Here is a 26,455-nt window from a genome sequence, read left to right on the forward strand (position 1 = left end):
ACAAGAAGTGGGAGAAAAAGTGATGGAACAATTAAACTTTTTCGTGAGTTGACCAACGGATAAAAGGTTTAATGGAAACACAGGCACAAATAGGAACTCTTTTAAATGAAGACTAGGTGTAGCAAATGTGAACCCCACCCCACGTACCTTGGTTTGGGATCCATCAACTATAGAAACAAATTTGCAGGTAAACAAGGAGTTATAGAATTTAAGAGGGTACCATTACCTGTCAAGTGCTTAGAGGCCCCAGAGTCAATGATCCAAGATGGAGAAGTAGCTGAAACCATACCTCTTATAGAGGTAGCAGCAATAGGAGAAATCTGGTTGGAGGTGGCCTGGCTATTTGTATAAGCCATCAGACGCTTTATTTTCTTTAGTAGTGCAAATTCTTTGACAAAGATAGTCTTCTGGCCTTTGGTGTTTGTACGAGCCATCATAGCTCAAGCTGACAATAGTAATAATCCAAGGTAATCAATCCGAGGATTTTCTTCTTCAACAAAAATATCTTGATTAAAAAGGACCCAATATGCAGCAAAGAGGGTAATGAGACACAATGAACGAGCCAAGCCGAGTCAGGATTCCGAGTGAAGCTGAGTCAAGTAACCAATATGGCAATATCAAGCTCAGTCAAGAGGTCCCGAGTTCAATTCTTGACATTGACAGCAGTAATGAACTCGGAATTGATATTAAATAGCAGGAGGTCAAGCTCAGGATCAACTCGGAATTGATATTTAAACAGCAGGAGATCAAGCTCGGGATCAACTCGGAATTGATATTGGGAGACAGCAGCAGACAGCAGTATGCCAGAGAAAGCTCAGGAGAGCAACTCAAAATTGACAGCAGTAAGCTCGGGAGACGACAGAAATAATCCGAGCAGATAGAGAATGTAATGTACCAGCAGGCAGCCAAGCAGGAGACGTCCAAAAATAGAGCCGGTAATTGGCTCAGAGGATAGCTTGCGGGATGGCAATTGCTGGTTCTTTCCTGATATATTGAAGACAATCTTCTCGACGGATAATCAGCAACGTTCCAGGAGGCAATCCGTGGGATAAACAGCTGGAAAAAAAATCCTTGCTGTATGGAATCGGGAGAGCAGATATGACTTCCATCCAACTTGAGATACATCAGATAGACAGCAGTATAGAGAATGAATCAGGCTGGACAAGAGCAATACAATTCAGGCTGATCAGTACAGCCAGATAAAGCCAAATCCACGACGTCCAACTTAAGATGAAATCGTCCAAAGAGCAGGATCATTGATTGAAGGAATACCAGCACGGGATGGCAAGACAGATATGAAGATGCATAGCAGGATCCTTGATTGAAGGAAGTAAAAAAAAAAAAAAAAATTCCAAAGAGAGATTAGATGCCAACTAAACGTTCCTTTGATTGCTGCTAAGAGATTGTTGGAATGATGCCAACGTGAGAATACTGCTTAGCAACTTTGAAAATACAGGAATGAGATACGCCAACAAACCAATGCTAAGCAACGTTCACCAAGATGATAGTGCTGTGAACCGATGAACTGAGATCACCAAGATTACCATCTGCGGTGAGAAGGCAGCGCTTTCACTAGAAGTCGATCAATCTTAGCAACAGAAAGGAAGATCAGAGCTCTTGCACAGAAGCAGCAAATGATATCTATCTGTTTTAATACCGACGGAGAGATAATGCAGATGATCCTCTTGCTAGCCTCAATGACTGACCAGCAAGGCAGGGAATAACTTTTCTTAGAGTCAGGCTCATCTGATTCAAATTCTAGCTTCAGAGGCAAACCAACTTTCACACACGCAGCAGCATAAACCTTGTATATTGTCTTCAGAGATATTGAAGAAGTTCAAAGAAGCATGAGATTGGCAGCAGGCTATTCGAGTAGGGCCAGAAGAGATATCTTCCAAAAAAACAATCCTTGAGATATTGTATTTGTGACTTCAGTTGGCTGCCCTCATTGCTCGTGACAGAATAGGCAATAACAGGTAACTTAGCATCAACTTAGCACAAGGCAACAAGGTAATGCATAGCTAATAACACACATAGAGAGATCGGTTTTGCAGTATACGAGTTAATAAAACTCAGCCTTGGATATGAGGTTACTAGAACATAGATATCAGCATGCAAAACCTACTGTTTCATGAAGAAGTAAGGAGGAAAAGAACTAATCTTTTCTAAATCAGCATAGGCAGTCTTCTTCAAACCGAACGCCTATGAAATCTTCATGTCTCATAATCCGAGCAACAATGAAGCAAACTGGAATCCTGAAATCACTGTTTTGGTACCATGTTGATTTCAGGATTCCATAATATTAAGGTCTTCAACTCCAAGAGTGTAGGAGAGATGAGGGAAGGAGGAGAGGAGGAGCGAAGTGAGGTGAAAAAGAGAGGTAAGAACGGATGTGAGAGAAAGAGAGAGAGATGGACACAAAGAGAAAAGAAGAAAGGGGAGGATAAGGTTTGTGGAAGATATCCAAACCCTCCCCCTTAGCCTTTATTTATAGATGTCAAAAGTACATAAATTACAAGTATACCCTTCACCCTAAAGAAAATGAAGAAGAGACAAAAAACTTAAGATATCTACAAGAACACATTGCAATGAAGCAATTCAACCCTCTAAATGAGAAGTTCAAACCTTGTACAAGAAGATGAGAAGAATATCTTTATCGATGTCAATTAGGCTTAGACAAGAACTCAAAAGTTAAAGCACGAATGGCCATCAACCAATCAAATCCCCATCAAATTCACACTAAAGTTTGGGGAGAATAGTCTCAGACTGCTTAGTATGCAGACATACAAGATGTTCAATAAAATTCTAAAAAGAAATCAAAAGATGAATTTCAAAGCCATCAAGGTCAGAATTTTTACAATAGGGGTTGGGTTAACGAATTAAAACTTGAGATTCCAAAATTCAGGAGAAACATACAACTTGAGGCTTTTGTAGATTGGCTGAGCACTGTAACAAAGTATTCGAGTTCAACAGGGTTCCAAAAGATAAAACAAGTGCTATTAGCAGCCCAAGCCCCATAAATTTGCTGGCAACATGGAATAAGTGTGGGCCAGAGATGGAGGAATATTCATTAGAAAACCTTTTGTTGCTGACCAAATGAAGGTAATAATTTCACTCCAATAATCATCTAAAAACTAACAATTCTGATGATTCTCATCCTGAGGAATGAGTCATAAGTGCTTTTGTTGTGCTGAATTTGGTTACACTGCATATAACTTAAAGCTAAAAAAAGTAATGTTTGATGGATGTAGGGAGGTCGATGTTGAAGACTACGTGGTGAAATTTTTTTATGATGAACAAGGCAAAAATAATGAGGTGGTATTATACAATAATTTTGGAGAGTCCCTTGCTGTTTGTAAGACTTTATTCACTCCACAAAGGTTAAGTGAAGATTGGTTAAGGAACAATACTCTCTGTACTACAAGTACTATAGCTGGAAAAATTTGCTCACTGATTATAAAGGTGCTAGTTGAAACACAATATCTAAGGAGACTGCCCAGCTTAAATGCCCACAAAACCTCACCAAAAACCATACACAGTACACTGGTTAAAAAAGGGGGTTGAAAACAGATTACAAAGAAATGTTTGGTCAATTTCTCCATTAGAAATAGATATTTTGATGAAGTAGTTTGCCATGTAATACAGATGAATGCATGTCATATATGATTGGGACGTCCCTGGCAATATGACACATTATCACACCCTCGAACGTGTGAAGTGGTCGACAAGCTCATGGGCCGCCATAGTAGAGTCCAAAATGTTTTTGCCCTTGAGGAAGGCACTCTGACCACGGTTGATCACCAATGGGAGAATTGCCTTGAGCCGATGTGTGAGAAGTCTGGCAATGATCTTATAAGTGCTGGAAACAAGATTGATTGGCCAAAAATCGCCTGAAAGCTCAACATTCCTCTTTTTGGGGACCAGAGTAATGAAGGAGGTAGCTCTAGAATGTGATGACCCGCTCAAAAAAAAACCCCAACCATAGCATATACATCCTCCATTATGATTGGCCAAGCACATCGGTAGAAATCACCATTAAAATCACCAAGGCCCAATGCCCTATCACAAGCCAAACCCATCACCGCTCTCTCAATTTCCATCTGTGAGAAAGGAAGGAACCTCAAGCAGAAACGAAGCTGTGTGAGATAGACGACCAAAATGAAGTTGCTGAATTTTGGGCCGATTGAGACAATCCTCGGTGTATAGATCTGTGAAAAACTTGAGCAGCTCATCAGTAATGGGGATCTTATCCAACGTTACCTCATTATTGATGCATAATGAGGTAATTCGATTAGATCTCCTCGTCGAAGCGAGGGAGTGAAAAAAAATTGTATTCATATCGCCTTCGGTTAGCCACTTGAACCGAGCTCTTTGTTTCTTCTTCTTCCTCCCTTTCTTCTCCATCTTCTCCTTCTCCATCTTAGATCTTTGCCTGCTCTGATATCATGTTGATTTCTAGGGCCAACTCATAAACACAAAAATCTCAAGGGAAGGAGAGAAGAGAGGAACTCTTGCCCTTGGGAGATGAGAGAAAAAACCAAGGGAGAGAAGGAAGGGGAAAAGAGAGAGAGATGTATGGATGAATTAGACCCAAGAGAAAGACGCTTGAATGCTCTACCCCGTGCCTTGAGGCTATATTTATAGTTGTGTGAAGGTGTTTACAATGACTACAATGCCCTTAGGGCTACATGCTTCAGAAGGAAAAAGACATAAGAGGACATACACTAGCTTGCATAATTACAATTATATGTCATCTCTATGAAAGTTCTCCTTATTTACTAGTCATACCACCTCTACACACGTGGGTGTCTCTTAACAAGTGATGAAAAAAGTAGCAATTTGTAAGGGAATAGGAGGTTTAATACCCTAATCTTAAAACCTCTCCCTCACTTCAATTACGAATTCTAAAAGAAAATTGCTATCTTATAGAACTACAACAATTCTTTCTAAGCCAGAGTTTAGTGGAAAAGCAACCTTGCTAGATTTTTGCTTCACAATAGACCTGAAGTGTAAGCATGGTCTTTAGGGTATGTTTTAAGGAAGAAGAAGCTCATAGACCTTTCCAAGTATCCAGATTTTGATGATAACAAACATAGACATTTGATGATTTTACTCTCCAGTGTGAACAATTAGTTTCAAGTTGAAAACTTATCACAGGGAGTCGACTCCACCTGAAAGGAATCAAGTACATGAAGAAGAAAAAGCCCACAACATTCAAATTTTCAAGTTCAACTCTTCCACAATGGAGTCAAGCATATGACACTATAACTAAATATAGTAAGAAAAGGCAAAAAAAAAAAAATGTCGATATAAGTAACTACTAGAAAGAAGTGGAGTCAAATTCATACGCATATAGAGTCAATTACACCAACATGGAGTCGAGCGCTAATACATAGATTTGAGCACTCAAGAACCAAACCGATCCTCACTTTTAAATCCAGCTTGAGAAAAATTGCCAAGAGTCAACCCCATAGTGAAGGAGTCAAGCTCATACAATCAATTGAAAGGAACAAAGAGCCAAACTGTAGTTAGAGTAAGTTTTGAATCAATTAAGGATTCAACCCTTGTAGATGTGTATAGAGGAGTCGACTACATCAAATAGATTTGACTTAGACTGAAGCTGCTAAATAAAAAGGATTAGACACCTGTTAAATGGAGTCAACCATTGTACGAAACAGAAGACAGGGGATTTGAGTTGCACAAAGGATTCGACCCCAAACTCTTAAAATGGAATCCTAAGCTATTCCATAAACAATATCTTCGGTTGTAGACCTTCAAATTGTGTAAGTGACCTACCATAATGACAAGCAACACAAGTAGAATATTTTGAGTATTTTGAGTATTTTGAGTATTTTTCAGAATTTTTTTTATCAAATTTTGACATGAGCTAGATAACAGCCTAAAAACAAGTAGCGGCTAAATTTTTAAATTGAGATTTGATCCTATAATTACCCAAACGTTTTTTGTCATTCATAATTGTTGGAAGATGGGCCCAAACCCACACGACCAAGGAAGACCCACATATCCAAGTGTATTGGAAGGTGGGCCCAAGCCCATAAGATCAAGGAAGACCCACATATCCAAGAGTGTTGGAAGATGGGCTCAAGCCCATAAGATGTGGGACCCACCATGATCACGTGAGGTGGCATAAGAAATCTAATAGAGCCACAATTATTATAGAAGCAGGTCTCATAGAGAAGTTTCAGTTTAAAGGAGTTTTAGTCATGTTAGTTTTCTATTTATATGGGTTATTTAATTATGCTAGGACTTATCTTTAAGTGTTAGAGTTTAGGTGCAATTGGGACAAAGGTAGTTTAATTGTAATTGGACTCTACTACCTTCCTCTATTATAAATAGAGGTTCATATACTCTAATTACAACAAGTCAATGAAATATTTCTCTTTTCCATAAATTCAACAATAACAACTCAGCCACAAAATTTCAAAGCCTTCTTATCATACCCAATGGTCTTCTTGTGCTCAAATTTGAAAATTAAGGAATTGTGGTCTTCTATTTGAGGTTTATGTTTCTTCAAGCAAGTTAAATATTTGTATTTTATTTTTATATATATCGTGAATACCTTGCTTGTCATCTGAAGTTTTGATTACATTTTTTGACTGAGTTTTTCATCTTCATTATCAAAACTTTTGGAAAAGGATTAGCATCAGTTCAAAATTGTTCTTATTAGTGCTGCTAATCAGTTTAGTAGGTTCACATAGGAAACTTGTAAAATCTTTCATTGCAATAATAATTTTTATTAGCCTATTAAGAGACCACTGTGAGCCTAACTGTAAAGCAAGAAACCCTTGCTCTTTGGTCACTATCGACCAGCTATAATTGTTTTTCTAAGTGGTTGTACTTAAAAGAGTTTTGCTGACCAAAAATCCCAACGTGTTTGGACAGGTGTTGTAATAGAACGAATGTGATTTTGAGCTATAGATACTATTGCTATAGTTGATGGATATTTTAATTTTAGGGCAAGAGCTACCTGAGAGTGGAATTTCAATCTGAAATTGGGATTGTTAACCACTATAAAATCCTGGTGTTGTGGAAGTGTTTACATTTCAAAAGTTCATAATATGTGGTAAATTCTCTTCACCTTCATGAGAACTACCCCCCCAACACACAAAATTTCTTGGTTTACTTTATTTCCTATCAATCTTCCCTCATCTTTAAGCCTATTATTCACTTCCAGAAGGAGACTGCTCTCGTTGATGTAATTGTTCTCAGCCATGATGTCTAATTATTGTTGTACATTATGTTTTTATATAAAATTTGTGTTGTATGCTTAGTGGCTGCCTCTAGGCTTTGTGCTAGGCGTTCTTTTGGTCTCCTTTCTCTCCACTAATAAAATTACTCTCATTAGTCAAAAAAAAAAAAAAAAAAGTAACCTAGTACGCCACCACTAAACAGCACATATTGAGCACACCAAGATCAGAAAGAAATTTCCTTGCTCTTGATGATGACCCAAAACTCTCGACATTTAGAAAGAACTTTAAGAGAAACTACTTCAAATAAAAAGCCTGCAGCCATTAGATTGGCCGTTGACACATCATTTAACAACTATGACAATAACCAAAGTTGCCTAGCACAGCTTTTCCTCTAGAAACCACATGAGCATAGCATATATACCATTTTCATAGCAGTAGATACATATAAAATTAAAAAAAATGCAAAATGTGTGGTCCAAAACCTGTCTAACCTATAAGCCACCCCAATTGACCACTCTGACAGTGAATAGTGCACTTCTGAATGTATGAATTTTGAAAAGATAGAGCTAAATGTAACTCACCTGCACACACAATGAAATGATGTCTGCAAACTTTGATATAGATTTCAAAGTATAGGTCCCACCAAGACAAGGATCAACCATCTTCTGCAAAGATGTGAAATCATGTAGCTGGTGCCTTGCCCAATCCACTAGGGACTGTTCTCCCCTAGGTCTCAAACTAGTAAAAAAATAAAGATAGGCAAATCAGCCAATTCATTGTTAGCAATGCAAACGAAGTGAGGTCAGATTCCTTACCTATCATTGGGTTTTCGCCCTGTAAGGAGTTCAAGCATTACAACCCCAAAGCTGTACACATCACTTTGAGGTGTGTATGTGTCTGACTGAATGGATTGGGGGTCACAGTAACTCAGAGACTGTAAGTGCCCAGACAACTGTATGTAAGAGCAGTAATCAGCAGTAAGTGAGAGACAGAGTCAGAGACAGAGAGAGAGCACAAGAGCATGGTACCTGACTAACAGAAGCTGTTGCTATAAGTGGAGCCAAACCGCAGTCTGAGACATGGGCAAGAAGCTCATCGTCAAGCAGAACATTGGCAGACTTGAGATTGCGATGTACAACATGTGGTTGACAGACTTCATGCAGATACCTGGAATAAAAAGAAAGATGTCTTATTTGACTGTTTCTATCTTTCATTTGAGAGATTGGCCATAGTAAGATACTAAGCTAGTCTACATTAGCAATAAAATTCTACATTGTTTTTCCTTCTTCTTTTCCGAAACTACATTCAATTTCCTTCTTTTGAAATGTAACAGGTGAACCAAGAATTTTAGTCTTCCTTTTGTTGGAGATTCAAATAACGAACTCACAACTTCATTTAATCAGTCAAATTCCTTCCTTGATCCCTCTCCTTTTGAGTTTTCATAGGAGAAAAACAGTGAGGACAAAGCACTTACTCTAGAGCTCTTGCAATTCCTAATGCCATCCGGATGCGACTATTCCAAGATAGTTTCTTATTGAACTCGGGATCATCAGAGTGGATAGCTTCATAAAGGGTTCCATTGCTGCAGTATTCATAGACAAGCAGCCGTTGTCCATGCTCCACGCAATATCCCTCTAGCTTAACAATATTCTGGTGTTGAAGGTTACCTATGGCCGAGACAAGGTCCAGAAAAGCTTCATCTGATTGAAGAACAGGAGATGAAACATCAAGTTTCTTAACTGCCAAGACCTGTATGCAACATTTCAGCAGGAGAATTGTCAATTGCAGATAAGGAGAGAACCTTCATGGGATCAGTAAAGTTTCATTAGGAATGTGCCTAAATGACTCCCCAGATAACAAAATGATTTAAAGAACCATTGGCTAATAGAATTAAACTTATGATTGTTATCATTTTAATCAATTAGCTCACATGACTGACTGATTAAATGCCCAATGTTTCCCATATTAGAAGCATTTCTAGCAGATTAGATCTTTATCTTGTAAATCCAAACATAATTCACTCACTCGAACCATAGATTTTTCACATTACCTACCAGAGGTTGTTGAAAAATATGCATGAACTGTAGTCTTGATCTAATGACAACATGATCACAAGTTCACAAGAAGGATACTACGGCCCTAACTCAACATAAAACATGAAAAATCTGGTCAAAATTCTGAAAAGGACCAAATACGCTGATCAAGCAAGTACTCTATTAGGAGTCAGAAAGGATTAGACCATATGGAATGCCATTCAGACTGAAGAAACCAAAAATAAGGCTTTAACCACAGCATGAAACTATCACTTCAGGTCTTGGAGCTTATTAGAAAACAAGTGTGTTGACTCCAGTCCAAGTAGGTATGGTCAGGTTTACACTCAGATGCAACAACACCAGCATACAGAATAGACTCTTCACGGATCAGGCAAAAACTCATGGAGACAGTTTGTTCTTATACAGTGAAACAAGCTTACCTTACCACCAGGAACTTCTGCCCGGTAAACATTGCCCAGCATACCTCCTCCAATAAGACTTTTTTGCCTAAAACTATTTGTATATTGCTGAAGAGTTGCAACCGTAAAAGCCTCCACAGAAGAAGGTAGCTTTAGCTTCTTTGGTGATCTTGGCCGCACAATCGGGTTTACAACAACTTTTTCAACAGGTGGAGGCATTAACATTGCACCCATTCCAGTCATATCAATTTCATGTCGCTCCTGTGGCTTCCTGAGTACCTCCTTTGAAACAACATCCTTTTGATCTACCTCGTCCAGATCTATTAAAATTCATCTATCAGTAGGGAAAATAACAATGTTATAGAATAAATGAAGTTGTATGAGCAAACCTACCTTCCGATATTCTATTTGGTACTTTAGTCTTTGCTACTTGATTGGAAAACTCAGTTTTTGCAATACAGGGTGGCTGAGTCATATTATCTTGAACTGTAGCCTTCTCCGTGGGTGCTTTATAAGAATCAATTTCCTGTCGCTTAGCTATCTTGTCTTCTTCTGGTTTACAGGGGCAACTAACACAAAATGTAACTGAGAGCACACATATTGCACATAACGCAACTCCTACAATTGCACCTCCAACAATTTTTCCTGTAGTCCAAAAAATTTTGGCACCATCAGCATGTGTACCATCTTGAGTGGGAGGAGGTGTTTCTCCTGAAGGTGCACTATCAGCAGTTGATGACGGAGGTGGAGGTGAGGATGAAGGGGATGGTGCAATGCTGGTGTTAAATGGATTTCCATCTCTCCTGCAAGATAAACAGGAGCTAATTCTTGGCACAACAATATCTGAGGTTAACCTTATCCAATTTAGTTGTACCTTGTATGTTTGCAACTATAGGTTTTTATGACTCGTTTTCTTTAGTATTACCAGTGTTTTAAAAATCAGCCACCTAGGCGCCTTGGCTGATAATAGGTTTCCTGCCTAGGAGGATCCGCCTCACTCTAGATTTTAGGTTTTCTACCAAAAGACCTTTCTACCCCACCCCCTCTCATCCTCTTTAGACTCTTTTATCTTCTTTTCTTCCTGTCTCTCTTTTCTTTCATCTATTTATCCAACAGTCAAAGAGGAACATTTTGTTAAAGACTCTGCCCACACCCATGTACGAACAACTTTTTCTGCCATTTCTGTCTGGTTTAGTACTTCATCTTTAAAATTTTAATTCTTTTCTGATTTTTCCTGTTTTTGTCTATTCTCTATAGACAAGAAAACAGACTGGTCTAATGTGACCAGTCTTGTCTAGTTGTCTTCATCAGAAGCTTTTCGGTCTTATTTATTTATTTTTCTCTCTTTCTCCTTTTAGACTTTATGATATTTGTTTTCCCCTTCTTTCTTCCTATTCCTCTTTTTCCCTGTTCACATGTCCTCTCTATGCTGAGGTACACCGCCTCTTTCTCTCTATTTATCGGTCTCATCAGTCCTCTCTTTCTCTCCATAGTTCCTCCTTTTCTCTTTTTCTTTTACTGTAGAATACAGAGAAGACCAGTCACGTGAGTGACCTCTCTCACTCTCTTCACCCAATTACACTCTGTCCTTTACTATCCTCATCAATAATTAATACTCTGTCCAGTTTCTCTCATCCTCTCACTCTCTCACTAGTCCCTCCGGAATTTCTATCTTGCTATCTGTCACTGAGACTTATATTTAAGCATACCAGTAGTTTAAATATGCATAATTAATAAATTTAAAATATATGTAATAAACCGCCTCAAATTTGAGGCGCCTGCCTAGGCAATAAAGAGGTCCTTCGACTTATTCTGCCTAGACCTTTTTAAAACATTAAGACTACCATGTTTATTTTAGAGAGGACACAGAAAAAACCTATTTTTTTAGAGAAATAAATGAATGAGATATCAGGATCTCTTTGCATCCAAAAGATAGGAAGAAATGATTACGATTTTCTCACTTGAAATTTGGGATTGAATAGAGTTTCACAGGCACAGGTCCAGAAAAAAGGTTATTCTCTATGTTCCTGTTGAAGATGAGAAAAGGATGAAGTCAGTATACAGAAAAGTTAACTCCTGCATCATTTACAACATTCCAAAAGCGTTCAAAAAATTCAATAAAGTGATTATTTGTCGGTGGTTTTTTGCATAGTCAATTTGATCACTCTGTTTTTGTTCATAAGAGAGGAACAGAAGTTGTAGCGTCAATGTCCATATATATAACATTGTTTTGCTAGGAGTGATGAGCGGGAGATTGACCAAGTCAAGAATCATTCTAAGGCAAATTTTCAAAACCAAGGACTTGGGGAGTATTTTGTACAAATAAAGTTAGCAATTAAGTCCAGAATCATTTCATCATGTTTAAGTCATTGATTTACTTCAAGATAATAGGTTAATTTGATTATGGTATAAACCTCATGGGAATCTTGAAATTAAAGGATTCTCGGATACTAGCAATGCAAGGTTCAAGTTATGTACAAAATGCACCAACGACACTTTTGTTAAAGATCATCTAATCACATGGAAAAGTAAAAAGCAAAATGTAATGGTTAGATCAAGTGTTGAGGCTAAGTATAGAGACATGGCACATACTGCATGTAAGTTAGAAAAGTTACTTAGGGTTGATTCAAGTTTACTGTTAAAGAGCCTATGGTCATGGAATATTATAATCACGCAACCATCTTCATCACCACCAATCCCATATTCCATGATCAAATCAAACATGTTGAAGTGGATTGCAAATTCATTCAAGAGGCAATAAAAAGATTTCTTCATGAAGACCCACAGACATAAAGATTTCTCATTGTTTTGTAAAAGCAGGGGTTCTTTGACATGCAAGCTCCAACTTAAGGGGGAGTACAAAATATTGTAATTCAAGGGTATTTCAATCTTTAACTTATGGGTAGGTTGGTAAGTATCCTCTCTCTCATAGGTATGTCATGTATGGATTTCTTTACTTAGTTCTTATGTTTAGTCTTTAGAACAATCATGAATTCAATTTTATAGAGAGGGTATACTTGTCTGTTTGTATTATTTTAATCAAACAATATAAAAGGGCGTAGGTAGGGGTGGGTAATGGGTCAGGTTTAGGTTGGGTTTCTGAAAACTCATCGCTGCCCATGAAATTGCCTTGAAACCTATCCCCATGAGAACCCATTACATGCTTAGAAATCCGACCTCGTCCCTGCCCTGTTCTCCTAATTTCTAACTTGTCCAAACCTCGTCCCCGGCCCATCCCTGCTTTGTCCCATGGTCAATTCAGTTTTTAGCATAATTTTTTGTAAAAAAAAAATTAAAAAATAACGAAAAACATATGAACAAAATAAAATATAAAATAAATAAAAATAATAAAATCATAGAATTAAACAAAACCTAAACAATATCTTTTTTCTTTATTTCAATGTCTTTCTTTCTTCTATTAGTTCTACTCCCATAATAACACCTTTTCTCTTCGATGTTCCTTTCTCTAATTCCTCTGTGAAAATGGTTTTTTTACTTTATTCCATTTTTGCTTCCTTGTAAAAATTATGTCTTCCTTCCAATCCATGTTCGCTTTACTTTTGCCCACTCCATTTCCTATTGATCATAGACAGATTGCATATTGGTTTACACCCTCCAATCACTCATTGCTACGTTGCTCTTTGCCCCGACTTTAGGTCCAGTAGTCTTCTCCTCCCCTCCTTTTCCTCCCCCACGCTCCCCAGCCTGTTGCCTCCTCCAACTCCAACAGATTCAGTGCCATCTCCCCCCTCCTCCTCTCCAATCTTGGTTTATAACTAATAGCGCTGAATCGGTTGTCTTTGTTCTATTTTTGCTAATGAATTCAGCAATAACCCCTGCAAAAATCAACAGCAACTCTGCCGATAAAATAGGGAATTCTGATCTCACATCCAAAACACCACCAGTTCACTTCGTAAAATTTTATTTTCCCTAATACCCTTGTTCAAGTGAAGAATCCCTTTTTCTAAAGAATATAAACATATTTTTTTAAATAACAAAGGGAAACTTTATAACCACCACAGGACGGGTCTTTGCATGTCAAGGTTTGGGAAACCTGTTCCCACTCCAAATCCGTTCAAGGTTGTAAAAAATGTGAAAACCTAGAGAGAGAGAAAATTGAGGAGAGAGAGAAGAAGAAGAGAAAAGGGGGACAAAGATCTGAATGAGCTATGCTGAGGATTGTGCATGACCCCTAATGCTATTTATTAGGTTTAAGTCATAAATTACAGAAATAACAAAATGCCCCTCCTATATAATAAACACTTATTCCCTTATAACTCCCATTCTACTCTGCCCATTGAATATAAAACTTGGTACCTAGACTAAATCAAACATACTGAACAAGATAGTGTCATAATATAAAATATCCAATCATGTAAAATGACCAAAATACCCTCGAGCTGATTTTCTCATACTCCCCCTCAAGCTGGAGCATATATATCCATGAGGCTCAACTTGTCACAGAAGTTCATAAATTCATGCTTTCCTAATTCTTTGGTGAAAACATCTCCAAGTTGATCAGTTGACCGAACATAAGCGTTGATCACATTTTTCTTCATCACAACATTTCTGACAAAATGGTAATTCACATCTATGTGTTTTGTTCTCACATGAAAAACTAGATTGCAGGCAATGAATGTAGCGGCCTGGTTATCACAAAACATAATCATGGCTTTATTATGATTGAAGCCTAACTACCTAGAAACCGACCTCACCCATATGAGCTCGCTAACAGTATGTGTCATAGCTTTGTATTCCACTTCCACGATAGATCTAGCTAGCGCATTTTGCTTCTCACTCTTCCAGCTAATTAAGTTGCCACCCAGAAAGACACAGTAGCCTGTAATTGATTTTCTATCTAGCTTTGACCCAGCATAGTTTGCATAAGAAAAAACCTCAATTTTCAAATGACCATTATTTTTAAAGAAAAAGCCCTTCCTAGGTGCTCCCTTGAGATATCTCAAGATCCTCTGAGCTGTTTCAAGATGGATCTTCCATGGGTGTTCCAAAAACTGGCTTACTACACTCGTTGCAAAAGATATATCCAAGCGCGTAATTGTGGCATATATAAGCTTCTCAACCAATCTCCTATACAATGTTTTATCATTCAATTCTACACTTTGGTTATCGTGAAGATTGAGTCCAACTTTCATCGGAGTATCTACCAGTTTAGCTCCCAATAATCCATACTCATGTAGCATATCGGTTATATACTTTCTTTGAGATAACACCAATCCTTCTTTGCTTCTAGCAACTTCAACACCCAAGAAATATTTCAATGCCCCCAAGTCTATGGTTTGGAAGTGAGTAGCAAGTAGCCTTTTAACTTCTTCAATTCTAGGGGTAACACTATCAGACAACATAATGTCATCCACATATATAGGTAAGACTATGATCCCGAATGCCTTTTCATGACAAACAGTGAATGATCGCACAGTGGCTCCTAGAGAAGCCCACAGACATCACTACTTGGCTAAAATTTTCAAACCAAGCACGAAGGCTTTGTTTGAGGCCATAGATTGTTTTCTTGAGTCTACATACCTCGTGCATCTCCCACTGAGCAACATACCCCAGACATTGCTCCATGTAAACTTCTTCTTCAAGGCCACCATACAAAAAAAAAAAAAAAAAAAACATTCTTTATGTCTAACTAGCATTAGGGCCAACCCTAAGTAACAACAATAAATACCAAAATGCATACTGAAGACAATCAAGCAATTGGAGAAAAGGTTTCAAACACATCTGCACCATAAGTTTGTGTGTATCCTTTGGCCACCAGACGATCTTTATACCTCTCAACCTAGCCATCAACTTTGTATTTGACTTTATACACCCATCTACAACCAACCGCTGCAACACCTGAAGGTAACTCACATAACTGCCAGTTTCCTCTCTCTAATAGAGCAGCCAACTCAACATCCATGGCTTGCTTCCATTGTGGAAAGGATATAGCATTTTGAACTGAAGAAGGAATGATGCAAGCAAAAAAAGACAATGCAAACTTTCTATAGTCGTCAGACAAATGATCATATGACACAAAATGAGAAAATGGATGACGAGTACCTTTCCAAACTGTTGAAACGAGAGAAGGTATTTCCCAAAACAAGTTAATTTCATTCAATTGAACACAACATATTTAAACAAATTCGGTGTCTCCAATCATGCCTTAAATCACACCTTCAATTATGCCTACAATCACACCATAGTAGACTTTTTCGTTTTGATTCTACAGAAGATTTCCTCAAATGAAAGAAAGCTCAGACAGCTCACGCCAACACTCCCCCCCAAGTTGGTGTGTACAGATATCCGATGCCCAACTTGCCAAGTGAGTTGTATAAATTCTTGCTACAATATGCCATGTATCCGCTCTTCTTGAGCGCTCCATCGGGTGCGATCAACGGAAGTCTATTTGTGCGATCCAATTCGGACGTTCGGTTCGGTCCAGTTCGGTAATTCCGTTCGATCAAGTCTGGTCCGAGCCAAATCTGGTCTCGTCGTCTTCTTCGTCGAGAGCACTTCTGAACCAGAGATTAATTCGAGACAATCTTCGGTGACAGATGACGATAGAGCGTCTTCGGTGACAGATAACGATAGAGCGTCTTCGGTGACGACATAGCATCTTCGGTTTTGTAGTCACGACAGAGCGTCTTCGGTTTTGTGGTCACGACAAAGCGTGTTCGGTAATGTGGTCACGACAAAGCGTCTTCGATGGCGACAAAGCGTCTTCGGTCATGGTGACGACAGAGCGTCTTCGGTCACGGCGACAACAGAGCAGACCTGCTCTGTTCTTCTCTTCTTTTTTTCTTGCCCTCTTCTGCTGATCCTCGTCGAGGTGTTTGCCCTCTCTTCAATGGAGTGACTTCAGCGCCTGCTCAAGCACTGCCACGTCCCTGGGGCCAGCCTCTTCTTCCCCTTTCTCCAACATTTTTGGAGAAACGACCATTAAAAAATGAAAAAAAATCTGCAAGATATAGTCCGTCATCGTTAGCGAGGACCCTCACCAGAAGCTTCTCAGCCTCTCTGATTTTGCCATCTGGCCGATCGCGTCCACCACACTCGGGTAGGTTCGGCACTGCACCACAAAAAGTCGTCCGTCAGCTTGCATCCACACCTAGTTGGGCGCCGCGTTCTACACCTGGGCAGTACCTTCTATAAACCCAGGATCCTCACATCGATACCTCCCATCTGGTCCAATTCCAAAGCCCTTGGGATCAGCAAAAACATTCTCAAGCAGTTGGCTTCGTGCAAGATGAGGGCTTGCATCAGCGAACTCTACTGCTTCTTCAATAATCTCGTCAATCTTCTTCTCAATACACTTTAATTTACATTCTTTGGCTAGATTGTTCTCAGTGAGATACTTCTTCAAGGCCACAATGGGATCCCTTGTAGCATAACGAGCCTTCTCAGCAAGGTCACGAAGCTCATCAGGATCAGCTAACGAGTGTCCTCTGAATCTGTAAGTCTCACACTCCACAACAAAGACAATAGGCAACTTCCACAGAGCCGTCATGTTCAGACACTCAAAGAATTGACCATTGTTGCAAGTCCCATCCCCAAAGAAGGCCAAAGTCACGTCATCACAAGCCTCTTTGAGAACCTCCCACCGGAACTTAGAAGTAAATGCGGCGCCAATGGCCACGGGAATGCCTTCTCCGATGAAGGCAAAGCCCCCGAGGAGATTGTGCTCTTTGTCGAACATGTGCATGGAGCCACCCTGGCCCCAACAGCATCAGATGGTCTTCCCAAAGAGCTCGCTTATCATAGTGCGCACTAAGACGGCCTTGCTGAGCGCAAGCACGTGATCTCTGTAAGTGCTCAAGACGGAGTCTTCTTTCTTCAACAGCTTAATGAATCCGGTGGAGACGGCCTCCTGCCCATTGTAAAGATGCACAGATTCGAACATTTTCACTCTATAATACATTTGGGCGCACATGTCTTCAAAAGAACGACCCGAAACCATGTCCTCATAAAGCACCAATCCTTCTTCCCTCATAACGAGCATATTAGATTTAGCCTTCTTCTGCTTGACGACCTCCGAGACGGCGACAAGGGAGCATCCACGGGAGGAAGAGGAAGATCGGTCGTCGTCTGTCGGCAGCTCTAATCGACAAACCGAACACAAGCTCTTTGCATCAAGCCACGGAACGATATCGTCGCCGTGATAAACATGCTCGCACGACAGCTACTTTCCTTTCTCACCCACCAAAATCCCATCTTTGCAAATCGCGCAGACGTAATTCTCACCCTCTTCAATCTCTATTGTCGGAAGGGCCGCCACAACAGATCTCGCCGCCGATGGAGCCCTCTGCCAGGACCCACCGTCTTGCTCAGCCATATTCTACAGAAACACTTTGTATCCTGCTGCGTCCAGGTAATCATCGGGGTTCCAGACATACCGGTTGGATCCTTCCGGCATCTCGATGCGCAACTCGATCGAGTTGTCCACCAAACCTCGAAGCATCTCCAACCAGTCCAGATCCAAGCTCCGCCGCCCGGCGGTGCGACCTCCTATGAAGTCCCTGATTCTCCACCGCAGCAAATCTTGGCACCACCTCCGGCTCCGCGTCCATTCCCTGCTTTGGAATCGGGTCCGCAGCAGGGAGCACGACGCTGGGAGAAAATTTTCTCCTTGCGTCGTCCCCAAAAGATCACAATATCTTGATCAAATCTCTGGGTTATTAACCCGCTCTGATACCATGTTGAAACGGGAGAAGGTATTTCCCAAAACAAGTTAATTTCATTCAATTAAACACAACATATTTATACAAATTCGGTGTCTCCAATCATGCCTTAAATCACACCTTCAATTATGCCTACAATCACGCCATAGTAGACTTTTTCGTTTTGATTCTACGGAAGATTTCCTCATATGAAAGAAAGCTCAGATAGCTCACGCCAACACAAACACCTTTTCTTAAAACAATGGGTAGGTGTAGATTACTTACCTCTGGATCCTAAGATGGAGTCGAGTAATGGTCCGACATGAGAGAGGAGGTCGTGGGCTGAGAGGGATGCACCTGTCGATGCTACTATACCTGCAAGGGTTTCTCAACAATGGTACATTACGTAGGTCCAAGACAATCATCAACCGGCAAGGGAATAATTGACTCTGAAACTAGGGAAGATGGTACATGAATGGAAGTAGTAGACTCAAAAAAAGGGATTATCTTCAAAGAATGTGACATCTGCTAATACAAATGTTTTTGTCATGTTTTCTAGTAGAAGGACAAAAACATTTATATCCCTTTTGTGTACGAGAGTACCCAAGAAAGACACACTTAACTGCACGAAGAGATAACTTATTTTTGGATAATCCCAAAACATGAGTAAAACAAACACATCCAAAGACACGAGGAGAAACTAGAAACAATGGAGCTGAAGGCAACAGAATTTGAATGGGAATTTTACCTACAAGGACAGATAAAGGCATCCTATTGATCAAGTAGCATGCAGTAAGCACTGCATCACCCCAATAGTGCGTAAGAACCTTCATATGCAGCTTTATAGTGCGAGCTCCTTCTAGTAGATGACGATTCTTACACTCTGCGACTCCATTTTGTTGTGGAGTTAACACGCATGAGGTTTGATGAACAATCCCTTGATTTTGACAAAAAATATCAAACTTGTGATTCATAAATTTAAGACCATTGTCAGTACATAGAATATGAATAGTGGTTGAAAACTAATTCTTTATTTCATTGTAAAAAAGTTTGAATATATTAAAAGCTTCAAACTTCTCCCGAAGGAGGTACACCCATGTACAACTACTGAAATCATCAATAAATGAAATAAAGTACCTAAAACCAAACAGACTGATTACAGGACAAGGACCAATAAATAACCTCAAATTGTAAACTTGTCTTGTAATGTTTTTTTTTTTTTTTTTTGATAAAGATGTATGTATATAAACAAGAGAAATTACAAAAGAGGGAGCAAATCCCTGACAACCAGTGATTGTAGGGTAGCTCCCTGATTGGCAAGCACATCTGCTGCCGAATTTGCGGATCTCGGAATGTGCGACCAAATACAAGATAAAATTGAGGTAATTTCAAGAATCTCTCGAAACATGTCTCAATGGAGCCACAGGGGAGGGGATGCACACTCGCACCATCCAATGACCACCTTCGAGTCCCCTTCAACATGAAGGGGACCGTTGCACTTATCTCTGAAAACACGGAGCACGGTGAGGAGGCCGTGAAGCTCCGCTGATGTAGAATCGACCATTCCTAAAGGGCCAGCATATGAGAAAAGCTGGTTGCCATAATGATCCGAAATGACCCCTCCGAATCCAGAAATCCCGGGATTACCGAGAGGAGCCATCAAAGTTCAACTTAAGGTAACCGGGTTCAGGAGGGATCCATTCCTGCATAATCAAGACCTTTGTCCCAGAGTGCATCATGGCTAAATTTCTCCAGTTTTCACGGATAGCAGTACCCACAAGAAGGAGAAAGACTTCTTAGTCAGGAGCCAAGAAGAAATATGTCCCACCACTCAGTCCGCGACACGATCAACTGCTTCATTTTTCCATCAAACCTCCTTCGATTACATTCATTCCAAAGCCCCCACAGGCTAAAACTAGCACAAGCAGAAAGCATCACCTTTCCAAGGCCAGGAAGAGAAGTACCAAGGAGCGACTTACTGAATGAGAGCAGATCAGCCGCCATGCAGAATAGCAACCCCAACATGCTAATCATGGAAGTCCACACCTTCCATCAGAAGATGCATTGAAGTAGAATGTAGCTTGTGGTCTCGACATCAGTGTTGTAAAAAGGGCACAGGGGGTCGATTGAGGGGTGACTTCTTCTTCTAAGCACGTCTGCCGAAAGAATCTTGCTATGACAGGCACTCCACATGAAGAATTTTATCTTAGGAGGAGCACAAAGATGCTAGACAAAATAGATCTCACGCTCCGGTTAAGACGGGTTCCAGCCATTGATGAATCCATATGTAGATGATACCGAAAAAGTCTCTTTTGTCCAGCCACCAAATGAGTTTATCTGCCGCCAAAGGTCGAATTTTAACCGAGATTACAGAGTCCATCAAGCGGCTGGCCTCCAGCGCCTCCGTATCCGAAAGACCCCTTCAGGATGGAGGCTCATTCCACCCCCCTCAAAAGCATCGACCACTGATATATCTCTACTGGTAGAGAGGAGAAACAGGTTTCTGAAGGCATTTTGTAGCGGCCCCTGCCCCATCCATAGATCATCCCAAAACTTGAGGGATCTACCGTTTCCAACATAGAATCTACTGGCAAAAGAAATTTTTGGAAGAAGTAGGTATAGTGTTCTCCAAATTGAAGATGGACCTCTCCAATTACCCCCTGACATCCACCGATGAGCGTTACCACCAAGCTTGGCAAGAACCATTTCCTTCCAAAGACTTGTCTTATAATGTGAGGTTGGAAAGGAGCTCCGGTGTTGTTTACCCAGCTGATATGACTCGCACTGAAGTTAAGACTAGAAGGAAATTCTGGAAAGACTTGAATCAATTTTTCCAATGAATGATGACCAAATCGCATATGCCATTGGAATGGGGTAGCAGACGTATGAAGTGGATGTAGTGTATTACCTAACAAGTGGGTCTCCAAAAATTACAAACCGTCTCTCTCACACACGGAACCAATCGTCCTCTTCGTCACAAGGTTCTGAAATAGACAATGAGTAGGATAAAACGTCAAAAAACAATTCATAGACTTAGTTAACTGGCTCACTGATAGCAAATTTAAGAAAAAATTAGGAACTAATAAAGCAGACTGAGGAGACAAGAAGGATGCAAGGATAACAGTACCAACACTCTAAACTGAGGAAATAGACCCATCAGCTACGTTTACTTGTTTAACATGTGATGACTATTTCATGTTAGAAAACAAAGATGACATACTTGATATGTGAGCAATTCCCTCTAAAGGGACATGAGCAACAACCTCTAATATTTTTCCACTAGTCTCATGACCGGTAGAGTTTGCCCAAGTAGACTTTCCAAACTTTATCCAACACCTATCTGAGTAATGGTTATTTTGTCCACAATGGACACACTTCCTTTCGGACTTTTCTTCACCTCTACTTGACCTCTACCTGAATTGTCTCTACCTCTACCTCTCCCAAAACTTGTTCGGCCTCGAGATGAGTCTACTGGGCTAGGACTAGGGCTCAAAGTATAAGCGACAACATCTGTCACCTAACTCCCTTTTTCTTCTTTGGATACCAAAGTTGTTTCTGCCCTCACAATTCTATTGAAGTAGGGGGTAACAAAGGTACCTCTTCTGAAGCTAGTGTTTGTGCCTTAATGCTGTCAAACTCATCACATAGACCATCAGGAACTTTGCCACTAACAGTTGGCTCTATTATTTCCTCAATTCATTTTCATCTGTAGTAAATGAATGATACATATTAATTTCCTGCCAAAGTTTCACAAACTGTAATATTGTGTAACTATCTTGTTACCTCTTTTGAGACCAAAGAAATTGGTGTACAATTCATACATTCTGGATAAGTTGCTTTCTTGAGCATAAAAATACTCCAAAGAAACCCCCATAGCCTTTGCAGTTTCACAATGCATCACTTGATTCCTCAATGTTGAACCAATATTGTTGACAATCTAAAATCATAACTTGGTTATCTTCAGCTTTCCAAACATCAATTGTTGGGATTGGAGGGTCGTCTTGGATGTACTTTGTCCTTCTTTTGCCCTTCAAGAACATTCTCAATGATCTGGCCCAATTAAGATAATTTGCTCTTGTCAACTTCTCATATGTCATAAACACAACATCTTTACCATCAGATCCACCTATATCTCTGGATGGTACACAAAATTCACCCCAATCAGCCATAGAATAAGTATAGAGTCACCAAAAAATTCAATTTCAATATCCAAACACTTTCACAAATTTTAAGGATGTGGGCCTCACTTCGTAAAAATTAGGGTTAGGGCAAGAATGAGATGTGCCATGTGGTATGTGCTCAAATCAACGCCAAATAGCAATTAGACAAAAGATCTTCCAAGAATAGACCACAATTAGGGCTGACATCAGCATACAGGTTGATGACGCAAGCACTGATCTAGGGATAGTTGACGCACATCCCAAGATCACTCAAAAATACCCTTTTTAGGGCAATCAAGGCACGAATAATCCTTTAAAGGATGATAGAACCAATAATCCCAGGGTTATGGTAGAAGAAAAAGGAGAAAAATTGAATTGTTACCAACTAGTCATCGAGGAGATTTGAAAAACCTTGTTTTTGTGAAGTCATTCACATAAAAGAGGGGTTTTTCTGGCTAAGATGCACTCCCAGCAAGAATCACTGCTCTAATACCATGTAAAAAATGTGAAAACCTAGAGAGAGAGAGAGAAGATGAGGAAAGAGAGAGAAGAAGAAGAGAAAAGGGAAGCAAAGCTCTGAATGAGCTACATTGGGGTTTCTGCACGACCCCCAATGCTATTTATTAGGTTTGAGCCATAAATTACAGAAATGACTCTCTTACATAAACACTTATTCCCTTATAACTCCCATTGGACTCTGCCTATGAATATAAAAATTTGTACATAGACTAAATCAAACATGCTGAACAAGATAGTGACATAATATAAAATATCCGATCATGTAAAATGACCAAAATACCCTTGATCTGGTTTTCTCACAAGGTTTTTTTGGCTCACCTTCCCACCCAAGTGGTAAGGGATTGACTCCATCCCCTCTTAAATTGTGTAGGGTCAAGTCAAGTTCCTCATTTTACCCAACTCATGCCAACTCCTAGACAAAGGGGTTGATTTTGACACTTTGACCCCAACTGCTGCTCATTCTTTCTTCTAGCAACTCTCTTTGTCATCTCTCTTGCTTCTTTGCTTTCTGCTCTCCTCTTCTAACATTAGATTGAAATTCTACAATATGTCCAAAGGGAACAATTCAGGCATCAGTTGTAACAAAAGTATTACGCCATCTTTGACCTACCTAATACAATCTGCCTCCATTACTAAGGCTTGGGACCATCTATTCAAAAACTAGAAAGGGTATTATCAAAATAAAACATGCAATTTCAACCAAGGTTAAAATCATTCAGTGTTTAAAGAAAGTACAGTTCTTGCAGTCGAAGATCTTGTAAAACATCCAGGATCCCTATCAACTGATTGTTCTGAATATCCCTGATCAAGAACAAAAAGAATGTTAAACTTCAGCATCTGAAGTGCATGGAAAGGTAATAAGCATCTAATGCACGCACAAGGTACTCAGAGATGAACAGCTCCCAAGAGAGGGAGGCAATCCCCCGGTCAAATTGTTAAAAGCCAAATTTCTGTAGCAAGAAGTATATTAGCACCGAGAGTTAAAAAAGAACAAGCTGGTAGAACTATAAGAAACTCTTACAGGTTTGTTAACGAACTCAGTGTCTGGAAAGAATCAGGTAATTCTCCAGTTAAAAGATTGTTGTTGAGTGACCTGGAAAAACAAGCTTGTGCATAATTAAAGAACTAACTCTAATAGAAAGAACACCTATTATCACAATCAGAATCATATTCATCCACTTACAAGGCTGTTAAAAGGCTTAAGGTTGATAAAGAGCTAGGAATACTCCCTGCGAACAGGTTAGCTGAAAGATAACTGCCACAAACAAACATAGTGAAATATAACAAACGACATGCTTGACAGAAAAAGAATTAAAAGTGCAGACAAAACCTATTAAACATCACTGCTCCATTTTGATGGCACTAACTTCTTATGTGAAGTGGAAAAGAAGAAGATGGGTATTCTGGAACATACAGTTGTTGCACAGTAGCTGGTAGATTAGAAGGAATGCTCCCTCCAATATGATTGTTGCTAAGATCACTGCCAGAACAAAAAAAGAAAGTATGAAGTAGCAGTGATGTTATGATTTTATTTCCAAAATCTGTATGTTTTGTCTTAGCCTTGTGGAAAAGAAAAAGAAAAAAACATAAAGGAACTAATAAAGAGAAAAAAATTAAGAAAAATCGACTTACATTTTTATTAAAGAAGAAAAATTATTTAACTTATCCCCGAGTTGCCCTCCCAAATTGGCAGCAGGAAGAACGCTATCAAACAAACAGAGATTTTAGATATAACAATTACAGAAAGGAAAAACCAGAGGCTTAAAGTTGAGCTGATTACTGTACATAGAGGTAATGTTTGAAAGAGCACAACCAACTCCCTGCCAGTTCTCAGTGCAGGGGTCACCTCCATTTGGAATCCAGCCAGGAAGAGGAGGGTATCCAAGTGCAGCATACAAGTTGTTTATTGCATAAACTGACCACAATTGAGAAAACGAACATGCAACTCAGTTATATACAGTTAAAGGGAGTTCTAATTTCCAATGTTAGACTTAGATTAAACCAACCTGTTTAGCCAGAAGAAGACAGGTATAATTCACAATAATTATGTAACCCAAGTTAACCTCCCTGATGGAGCAAATCTTAGCTACTGCAGTAATCAGCAATGCTCAAAAGAACATAAAGATAGGCAGAAATAAAAAAATTCATATATTACCATCCGGATCATAGGTATATCCATGTGAAAATGGCACCCTAGTAATAAATAACGAGACCACGAAAGCCAATGCAAGGATCTTCAAACTGTCATTTCCCATCATTCGTCTCAACAACCGACTAGTTGTGCAATATCCTGAAGAACGAAGAAAAATCATATGTTATGCAAATCACAAGCAGATACTAACTATTTAAAGCCCCGGACGAGAGACTAAACTTCGTCACTCTATTTCTAGGCTACTCGATAAGATAAAGGGGCAAAAAATTGGACAACGCAGGATGGCGAACTACTAAAAGACTGTAATAATGCTTCAAAATGCAAATTAAACACATTTTCCGCAAAAAAAGAAAAAAAAAACTTCGTAAACTAACAAGGAGTACTTCAAAACTTAAAAAGTTCGAGAGATAGGGAAGTTTTACACATGAATCTAGGCTCAGTGACCGAACAAAGTGAACCAAAGACAGCTAAAAAACAAGGATTTTTCCCAAATTTCTCGCCAAATTCTAAGCTCACAAAATGATAAGTACTAAGTAACTCATAAAAAGCCACTGTATTTGCTTCAAACTACACAGAGATCTCACTAGATTTAGCCGTCGAGATATATCATGAATCCGGCATGTTTCTGGGTTCAACCAAAAGGATCTAAACTGTACAAAGAAGCAATTAAAAAGCGAAAAAAATAAAAAGAAAAGGAAGTAAAAAAGAAACAGATAAGACTACCAGGAAAAGCTAGAATGAGCAAGGCATGGACGGCACTATCGAGTCCAGCGAGCAGAGCAAGCTCTCAAGTCTCCAAAACTGCAACAACTGAGAGCAGGCAAAAGCAAAGAGTATAAATATATCTATATAAAATTACCAACAAAAATACGAACAGAATAATAGTGGGAGATGTACCAAAAAATAAGAGCAAGACACTGCGTTGCGACTCTGCGCGGGTCACCTGATGTGGCATTTGCTGTCTATACGGCAGCCCCACAACCCAGAAGTTTACACTAACCGTTGGATAAGAATCCGTTGGCACCCACTGAATCCAGACTACTAGGATTCCAAATTCAAAAACTCACTTTTTTTCTTTTGGTCTGAGCAAGCTTCCATGCCTCTTCAACAAAATACAGATAATAAACACGTTACTTCCGAAGATGATAATTTACAGTTTTAATTGGGTTGCAGAATAACAGGCGAAGAATTAGGAAATCAACGGTGAACTCCGAGGCGGCTCACTATGGCCAACTGAGCTGGGTCATCCGAATTTGGTCAAGACATTAAATTTCATCCAAGAACAGATAACAATGGGATAT

General features: G+C 39.6%; 1 protein-coding gene and 1 pseudogene across 2 annotated transcripts in view; both read right to left on the reverse strand.

Moving 5' to 3' along the window:
* Nucleotides 1-26,152, reverse strand: part of LOC137934602 (protein STRUBBELIG-RECEPTOR FAMILY 3-like) — a 30,433-nt gene extending 4,281 nt beyond the window's left edge. The window contains exons 1-17 of one of the 2 annotated variants that reach the window (XM_068779037.1): nucleotides 26,052-26,152; nucleotides 25,878-25,964; nucleotides 25,158-25,292; nucleotides 24,788-24,917; nucleotides 24,635-24,706; nucleotides 24,417-24,482; nucleotides 24,186-24,257; nucleotides 24,024-24,095; nucleotides 23,881-23,952; nucleotides 23,738-23,803; nucleotides 11,625-11,690; nucleotides 10,057-10,466; nucleotides 9,685-9,983; nucleotides 8,686-8,960; nucleotides 8,240-8,378; nucleotides 8,027-8,163; nucleotides 7,793-7,949 (exon numbers count right to left, since the gene is read on the reverse strand). In XM_068779037.1, the coding sequence (XP_068635138.1) occupies nucleotides 7,793-7,949; nucleotides 8,027-8,163; nucleotides 8,240-8,378; nucleotides 8,686-8,960; nucleotides 9,685-9,983; nucleotides 10,057-10,466; nucleotides 11,625-11,690; nucleotides 23,738-23,803; nucleotides 23,881-23,952; nucleotides 24,024-24,095; nucleotides 24,186-24,257; nucleotides 24,417-24,482; nucleotides 24,635-24,706; nucleotides 24,788-24,917; nucleotides 25,158-25,260 (2,136 nt within the window). In that variant the 5' untranslated portion in view covers nucleotides 25,261-25,292; nucleotides 25,878-25,964; nucleotides 26,052-26,152. Of the gene's footprint in view, nucleotides 1-7,792; nucleotides 7,950-8,026; nucleotides 8,164-8,239; nucleotides 8,379-8,685; nucleotides 8,961-9,684; nucleotides 9,984-10,056; nucleotides 10,467-11,624; nucleotides 11,691-23,737; nucleotides 23,804-23,880; nucleotides 23,953-24,023; nucleotides 24,096-24,185; nucleotides 24,258-24,416; nucleotides 24,483-24,634; nucleotides 24,707-24,787; nucleotides 24,918-25,157; nucleotides 25,293-25,877; nucleotides 25,970-26,051 lie in introns of those variants that run through there. The other variant, XM_068779039.1, reaches the window with a different exon arrangement.
* LOC137935538 (pyruvate dehydrogenase E1 component subunit alpha-3, chloroplastic-like) lies at nucleotides 16,793-17,848 on the reverse strand (annotated as a pseudogene).
* Nucleotides 26,153-26,455: the final 303 nt, after the last annotated feature.

The sequence above is a fragment of the Aristolochia californica genome, unplaced genomic scaffold, assembly GCF_029961685.1.
Source record: "Aristolochia californica isolate CCGP_79_NKW_82.1479 unplaced genomic scaffold, dmAriCali1.0.hap1 SCAF_6, whole genome shotgun sequence".
In the NCBI taxonomy this organism is placed as follows: domain Eukaryota; kingdom Viridiplantae; phylum Streptophyta; class Magnoliopsida; order Piperales; family Aristolochiaceae; genus Aristolochia; species Aristolochia californica.